The following is a 9,030-nucleotide window of genomic DNA, read 5'->3' as shown; positions in this document are numbered from 1 at the left end:
GTGATTGGACCCTTCGGGAGGTCACTCGTCATTATTCACAGATTTTGGGAGAACATTTCTTTCATATTATTTATTTTAGTTGTATATATATATAGTGCAGAAGAATTCCGGAGCCCTTTCAAAGCTCGGTGCCGCCTCCTCAGAACCGAATCCATTCACATCTCTCATTCCATCACATGTCCCAAAAAAACAAGATTATTCCTCGTTTTAGGATACGGGGCGGGAACACATCATTCCTTTTCCTCCCGCTGGTTTATGACAGAGCTGCAGCGTAATATTATTCCACACGGCACACAGGTGTTTCAGGCTCGTTGGGCATCATCAGTGGTGTGTATGGAAACCTTGGGGGGAGGGCGCAACATTGTATACCTGACAACATGTGTGTGTGTGTGTGTGTATATATATAAATGTTTGGACCATGGACTTGAGTCTCTGTGCCAGAGGAGCTTACAGTTTCCTCAACACAAATGATATATGTTGATGACGATATAGTCCACCCATCATCGTTCATCCACCTGTTATAATCATCCATCATTACCATCCATTCATTCATTCAGCTATCATCATACACCCATCATCTTCATCATCATCATCCACCCATCCACTTATCAGCCATATCGTCGTCATCCATCCAAACTTCCATCATCATCCAAACAAACAACATTGTCATCATCCTCCTCCATCCACCCACCATCATCATCCATCCCCGTATCATCCATCTTCCATCCATCCATTCATCCATCCTCCTCCTCCATTCATCCATCCTCCTCCTCCATTCATCCATCCTCCTCCTCCAGCCACCCACCATCATCATCCATCCATCCACCATCATCATCCATCCATCCACCATCATCATCCATCCATCCACCATCATCATCCATCCCAGTATCATCCATCCATCCCTCTAACCATCATCTTCCATCCATCCATCCTCCTCCATTCCTCCATCCATCATCATCCATCCATCCCACCAACATCATTTTCCATCCATCCTCCTCCTCCATCCCTCCAACCATCATCTTCCATCCATTTCTCCTCCATCCATCCATCCATCATCATCATCCATCCACCCACTTATCCATCCATCCCACCAACATCATCTTCCATCCATCCATCCATCCATCCATCCTCCTCCTCCACCCACCCACCCACCATCATCATCCATTCATCCCTCTAACCATCATCTTCCATCCATTCCTCCTCCATCCATCCTCCTCCATCCACCCACCATCATCATCCATCCCAGTATCATCCATCCATCCCTCTAACCATCATCTTCCATCCATTCCTCCTCCATCCATCCATCCATCATCATCATCCATCCACTTATCCATCCATCCCACCAACATCATCTTCCATCCATCCTCCTCCTCCACCCACCCACCCACCATCATCATCCATTCATCCCTCTAACCATCATCTTCCATCCATCTATCCACCACCACCATCATCATCATCCATCCAACCATCATCTTCCATCCATTCGTCCATCCTCCTCCTCCTCCTCCATCCCCATCCATTGATATACTTTTATTGTATGTTACTACATTTCAGAATAATTGACACATTGAGGTTCTCGGCACATTTCTACATCTCTACAAATGGCACGTTATTATACAGAGAACATCGGACCATTCACCATGTACACACTCCTATTATCCTGTCCAGGTCATCCCGCCACACACCTACATACAGTACACACATCCTATGGACACTTTGATGGAAACTATTTATCCGTATGTTCCGGGGTTTGTGGTGAACATACCAGAGCCAAGCAGATGGAATCTGAACCCAGGACCCCAGCGCCGATGACTGCACAGGTGCTGAAATACTGCCTGACCATTCCAATCCAAGCCGTGGCAGGTCATTGCAGATGTGTATGGTAGTGATGAATGTCTCTATCTGATATTTTATATATACAGCGTATAGATATGTATGATCTGTATGATATAACGCCGGTGCGGTGACACATGGTAGGATCCTACAGCAGTCAAATACAGCAAAGAGAACTGCGAGCAGGGCCGGATTTCCCACAAGGCCACAGAGGCCCAGCCTTGGGGCAGCAGGGAGTAGAGGGGCAGTAGAGACCCCGGCGGGTAGTTGGGCTAAATGTACAGCTGCTTGTTTTGTACAAGTGATTTTGGCGATGTCGCCGAGGTCCCTTGTCATGGCAATCACTTCAGGATGGAGAGCGGGGGGGGGGCAGAGCGGAGAACGCTCCGTTCCCTGCTCTGCTCTGTGTAAACACTGATACAGGAGAGCTGTCACCTCCAAATGCTATCACACAGGGGGCTTGTTATCTCCTGTGTGATAGCAATGAAGTTAAGTGTAAAAAAATAAAAATGAAAAATGAAAAAAGAAAGCAAAAAATATTAGGAAATAATTTAAAATAAAAAAGTGCTAAAAAATTATTATTTTTTTTTTAAATGAGATAAAATAATAAAAACTAATAAGATAATTTTTTTTAAAAAAAAAAAAAAAATCTAAAAAAAGTAAAACAATGTATAAAAAAAAAATCATTAAAACATCAATAAAGAAAAAACAAAACAACCCTGCCGTCCCCGCCGTCTGGTTGTGATTCTCCAATGGGGGGGGGGCAGAGAGAGTAAATCTAGCCCTGACTGCGAGCTACACCTGGATCCTGAGCCACAGTTGGGGATCACTGCTGAAGAATGATGGGTTTTGGGGTTCTACCCGTCTACCATGTCCCGGGGTTTAAATGTGTCTGTAGCTGGATAACTGCCCATATTTTAGAGGTGTGACACCATTGGGCAGATTCATCTTCATTTCCTGTGCTGGTGATCCCACAGGAAGTAATGGGGGGGGAGGGGGGGATTTCCTCCATGGGACAGAGACAGCAATAAAAGCTGATTTAGGTTCTATGATCCACAACAACAAGAAAGGGGGGGATTCCACTATTGGGGTTCAGTCTGCTTCAGTGATAGGTGAATGTTGATGAGGCGTCTTGTATCTCTCTCAGTCACTGTCCTTGTCCACCACAGAGTCTCATTCTTTCCGCTGCAGTCTCTGCCCCATAGACTTCCTTTTGTTGAAGGGTAAAATGTATATTTGTTTAGTTTCAAGTCTAAATATATTTGCGAACCAAACCAGAAGATGAGTCGGGAGGAGGAGGAGGCCGGTCTGAGCAAAGCTTGCTTTAGGCTTGTTTCCTTTCTGTGTAGTATTTAAAGTGCAAACGCTGAAAGGAAAATGAAGTTGAGTGTAAAGTTCGGAGCTAATAAAATGTACAGAGCCCCCCGCTGAGCATCAAACACTAACAGAGCAAGCCCAATACACACAATGACTGAGCCACGTTTACATACTAAACAGTCGCTGGCCATTGTTACCTCCTGAAAGTTTACTATTAACATGACTGTTGTCCTGCTGCCTAATTCGAGGAGTGTGTGGCCCCATCAGTGGCCCTATGAGTGGCCCTCCATTCAACAAAAGTCAATTTCCCCAACAACTTTTATAGAAGGAGTCGACAATGAAAATTCTCTAGTGAATGGATAGGCTGCATTCTCAGTGATGTCACCGCTCTCTAGTGAATGGATAGGCTGCATTCTCAGTGATGTCACCGCTCTCTAGTGAATGGATAGGCTGCATTCTCAGTGATGTCACCGGTCTCTAGTGATTGGATAGGCTGCATTCTCAGTGATGTCACCGGTCTCTAGTGAAGGGATAGGCTGCATTCTCAGTGATGTCACCGCTCTCTAGTGAATGGATAGGCTGCATTCTCAGTGATGTCACCGCTCTCTAGTGAATGGATAGGCTGCATTCTCAGTGATGTCACCGGTCTCTAGTGATTGGATAGGCTGCATTCTCAGTGATGTCACCGGTCTCTAGTGAATGGATAGGCTGCATTCTCAGTGATGTCACCGGTCTCTAGTGAATGGATAAGCTGCATTCTCAGTGATGTCACCGGTCTCTAGTGAATGGATAAGCTGCATTCTCAGTGATGTCACCGGTCTCTAGTGAATGGATAAGCTGCATTCTCACCCAGAAAACCCAAATACTGTCTTTTAAGGCAGTAACAGCATTTCCCAAATTCCTCTCCCCTCGCACAGAAGTCAATAACATACTTTTGTGGCATTGTATGTATCGGGAGCGCAGTGCGGTCAGCGCTGATCTCATGACCCTAATACAAGGCTGGCCAGGAATCTGGACACGACTCCACGCGGTCCTGTCGGATGATCTCATTCCTCTGCGAATATTTGGAAAGTCCCTCGAAGAGGATGTGAGCTGGACAAGGTTCTATTAAAGTGCATTCTGAAAAATTAACCCTTCCCTACCCAAAACCAAATACATAAAGATGTAGCTAGCCATAGACTAGAAGACAGGACGGGTGTCCAGTGTCACATCCACTGGGATACATTTGTTACAATATTTTGAGGAGGTGATTTTGTTATTAAACATTTATGGAGAATGATATCGGTGACACCGAGTACTGTTAGGTGACAAAGGCCAAGAACACATGTTTATTCTTCCTCTCTGCCGGGCCCTGGGGCCCCTTCAGCTGTCAGATAGCTGAATAAAAACCTCACAGCTCTTTCACACCTTTGTGTATGCGTTGCACCGTGCGTGCTAAACAAAGAACGGAGGTGTGAATTGGGCCCCTATAGTTTACCTGTAAAAATGAGGATTTGTCTGGCTACTGGTCCAGGGGGAGATCCGATTGGCCAGATGACAACATAGCAAGAAATGGGACATCTACTTGAATTGCATTTGTATAACCATACAGGTGATGGTGAGAAGGGAGTAAAGGAGTAAAAAAGTCCTCCAACCGAATCCAAGCAGGGCAGCGTTCTGAGAACAGAACATATCCATGTGTCGTATTCCATCTCAGATCCCAAAAATAAGCGGAGTATTCCCAGTGGCGTCACAAGGTGGGTGCGGCCTGCATCCGGGTGACACCATTGGATGGGTGACACCAAAATGACTTGACAGTCATTTTGGTGCCACCCCTTCCGAAAAGTCGGGCACTTGATCATGGACTGCGAGCCTGACAATTGCAGGAGAGAGAGGAGGCGACCCGGCAGCATTCCTTATCCCACTGGGTGAATGTCCCCTCCTCTCTCACATAGATGGCCTTGCATGTGCAATGACATCACATGCACGAACGTGGTGACGTCACGGGGGTGTCACCCGGCCTCGGGACGTCCCTGAGTATTCCTCATTTTAGGATAGTGGGTGGAGCCATGTCGTTGCACCGTGCGTGCTAAACAAAGAACGGAGGTGTGAATTGGGCCCCTATAGTTTACCTGTAAAAATGAGGATTTGTCTGGCTACTGGTCCAGGGGGAGATCCGATTGGCCAGATGACAACATAGCAAGAAATGGGACATCTACTTGAATTGCATTTGTATAACCATACAGGTGATGGTGAGAAGGGAGTAAAGGAGTAAAAAAGTCCTCCAACCGAATCCAAGCAGGGCAGCGTTCTGAGAACAGAACATATCCATGTGTCGTATTCCATCTCAGATCCCAAAAATAAGCGGAGTATTCCCAGTGGCGTCACAAGGTGGGTGCGGCCTGCATCCGGGTGACACCATTGGATGGGTGACACCAAAATGACTTGACAGTCATTTTGGTGCCACCCCTTCCGAAAAGTCGGGCACTTGATCATGGACTGCGAGCCTGACAATTGCAGGAGAGAGAGGAGGCGACCCGGCAGCATTCCTTATCCCACTGGGTGAATGTCCCCTCCTCTCTCACATAGATGGCCTTGCATGTGCAATGACATCACATGCACGAACGTGGTGACGTCACGGGGGTGTCACCCGGCCTCGGGACGTCCCTGAGTATTCCTCATTTTAGGATAGTGGGTGGAGCCATGCAAATCATTCCTTTACACCCCATCAGCCAGATGCACATCCAGATATGCCGTTGTATAGTGCAAATATATATTTTATAGAGCCATGTATTCCAAACTGCATGCAGCTGTTCCAGGCATTTTTATCATTAAGTGCAGTGCACATCAGTGCAGTGTAAGGAAATCATGGCTTCTATGGGGTGCCCAATGAGACAGTCTAATCATACAGGTTCTGCATGTACATCTGGCTGATAGGCAGGAAAATAATGATTTGCACGGCTCTGCTGACTGTCATAAAATGAGGAATAATCCCTTTATTTTTGGCAAATAATCCTCTAATTTTTCAATGCTCAAACAAACACAACACCCCAACAGTGCACCAAAGGGGGCGGCTACTTGTTTTGGCCCATGGACACACATTGACAGGCCAAGCCTCCTGTTTTCTCATGCACCTCAATACAACATACACTATGTCTTTTTTATGACATGCACCGAGCACAAGAGTATTTGTTTTGCCTGTGTGTGCATATTGGGGTGCCACTGACATTGACCAGGAAAGCACATACACAGCACATTAATGTTCACACAAACATGTGGCTGCGAATCCTGCGTCTGATCTGAGGCTTTCTGTGCAGAGCTGAAGTGGCCTGTAGATGGCGCTGTTACTATTGCAGTTCATCCTGAGCTCTACAATGCGATGAGACCCATTCCTCATAGAGCAGAAGAAGCATGGAGCAAGAGAGTGCTGTGTGTATATCTGAAGAATAACATGTGCGCCTCTCTTTTTCTGTCTGTCTCCCCTCTATTTCTGTCTCCTACTCTGTGTCTCACTCTCTCTCACTATCTCTCTCTCTCTCTCCACCACTTGCTACATTAGTTTAATCATGTATTTGGTATGCCTGTTTTTTATTTTATATTATTTCTATTTTATAATGTGCTTTTTTATTTGCTTTATCTTTCTTTTTTTTTTTGATTTTGTCAAACCTAAAGAAGTGCCAGAAATATCCTTGTTACTGTTATCATTGTTTTGCTCTTAGTTTAATGTATTTGTTTTTAAAAAGAATTCTCCAAGTACCATCAACGTTGATTTCTCCACAACAAATGTACGGCCGCTTGTGTCAAAATATAAAAAAGATGGATAAAAGCTTTTGGGGGAATGAACCTAAATCTACATGTTACCGATTTGCTGCTTTAGATTTACAATTCTGATATTTTGTCAATTGTAAAACCTTCGATCGGGAAGCAGGAGTCATCTTGTATCGTATTGCCTGCAGCCTGGCTTCCTCATTCATTCTGCTGATCAGTAATTGTGAAGGAAGAGAGCAATGAATAGGGAAATGCTGGTGCCTGCTCCTTTAAGGGCGGTGAGGGAGGGGCTGTGCCTGACACAATGAGTGAGGGGCTTGCTCTCTGTGCACACTCAGCCCTGAACCTGGAATAGAAGAGGATGCAATGTATCTGTGGCTGGAGCCTGGAGTATCATTGTCATCACTGTGGCTCTCATGTGCCTGAATGCAGCAACTGAGAGGAGCCATCTAATTGCAAGCTCACTGGCCTCTATGTGGCAGGAGGGTCGGGGGCATCCGGGGAGCGGATTATCTCAGAAGTCCCCTCCGCAGCTGAGCTGAGGTCAGGCTGGCGATCCCGCATGGATGGGGAAGCAGATGTCTGGACAGGGAAGTGACTAGGATCCTATTGGAACTCTTATCCTTATTGCACTTTATCTGGTGGGATTGCTCAGGATCTGCCCTGGATTATAGAGGAAGCAGAAGATGTGGGTTCAGACTCTTCTCTGGATGGTCTCTGCGCTCATCTGTCCCCTTCTAGGTAAGCCGTGTGCCAGTGCTAAAGATAACAAGAAACTTGTTCTAAGGAGTCCAAGAAGTGAGCAGAGCTTCTTCCCGAGCGTAGTACTCTTGTAAGGGGGCTACATGCTGGTCTGAGACCAAGATAATACTAGAGTGGTGCTCCAACCAGGGGCCACATGCTGCTCTGATGAGACCAAGATAATACTAGAGTGGTACTCTTACCAGGGGCCACATGCTGGGCTGAGACCAAGATAATACTAGAGTGGTACCCTCACCGGAAGTCTATGTCCTGGTCTTGGACCAAGAAAATACTGGAGTAGTACTCATATCGGGGTTCTGTGTGCTGGTATAAGCCCTGATTCACACCTAGGCGTATTGCATATGCGCGTCTGTCGCGCGTTTTTTTTAACCGCGATTCACGGTAAAAAAATCGCGCGACAAACGCGCGTTTCCGAGAGCTACTTGGCTGTATCCCAATGGAAATGCGCAACAAAAAAAACGGCCCAAAGTAGTACCTGTACCTTTTCAGGCGTGGGCCGTTTTGTAGCGCGTTAGGGACGGGCTGAAATACGCCGAGGTGTGAACCAGACCCATTGAATACAATGGAATTTAGATGTTTGAGCGTTTTGTAGAGCGTTCGTCGAGCGTAGAACGCGCTACAAAACGTTCAGGTGTGAACGAGGGCTAAGACCAACAAATACTAGAGTGGTATCCTCGCTGGGGGGGCTACATGTTGGTCTTAGACCAAGATAATACTAGATGGGTGCCCTCACCGGAGAACCTGTGAGGGTCTAAAACCAACATTATACTAGAGTGGTGACCTGATCTGGGCTACGTGTTGGTCTTAGACCAATGTGATATTAGAGTGGTATCCCCGCTGGGGGGCTGCAACCCGGTCTTGGAAGAACAGAAGTCTTGCAGGTCTTTGGCACTAAGATTTGGGAACTTTATTAGATAGAAAAACTTTTTTTCCTTGGAAATTCCATTCATTAGGAACGGGAGAAAGATCAGCTGACCGGAGAATTTCTGTACATTGTAACAAATGTTCTCTCTCTGATCGATATCCCGATTCTGCTGGAAGATGTTTAGTCGTTGGAGGTTGTGTACTGATATAGATAATATCCGCACTCTGTGTGTATAGACATCCTGGGGGTATCATTGAGTAGGAAGGGATCAGCCTCTGCAGGGATGGGGTGTGATGGGGTTGGCTCCGATCCAATGTCTGTTGTATCTGATGATATATTGCTCCATGTGTGGCCGGTTGTATCTTCCGATGATGTGAATTGTTTGAGATGAAGTGTTGATGGTTATCCTCTCATTTTGGTTTTATATGAAGTTTGACAGCCTGCAGCTAGAAGAGAAGCTTGTGGCTTGCTGGGAGTCGTAGCTCCCCAGCACCTGGACCTCAGTG

The 9,030-nt window shown here is 46.2% G+C and overlaps 1 protein-coding gene across 1 annotated transcript in view; it reads left to right on the top strand.

The window, feature by feature from the left end:
• The first annotated feature begins 7,147 nt into the window (after positions 1–7,147).
• Positions 7,148–9,030, top strand: part of ROBO3 (roundabout guidance receptor 3) — a 136,753-nt gene continuing 134,870 nt past the window's right edge. Inside the window, exon 1 of the mRNA XM_018564975.1 lies at positions 7,148–7,638. Coding sequence (XP_018420477.1) covers positions 7,584–7,638 — 55 coding nt within the window. The 5' untranslated portion in view covers positions 7,148–7,583. The remainder of the gene's footprint in view (positions 7,639–9,030) is intronic.

This window comes from Nanorana parkeri, unplaced genomic scaffold, assembly GCF_000935625.1.
Source record: "Nanorana parkeri isolate BGI_ZX_2015 unplaced genomic scaffold, ASM93562v1 scaffold802, whole genome shotgun sequence".
Lineage (NCBI taxonomy): Eukaryota > Metazoa > Chordata > Amphibia > Anura > Dicroglossidae > Nanorana > Nanorana parkeri.
This window is presented reverse-complemented; position numbering and strand designations above follow the sequence as displayed.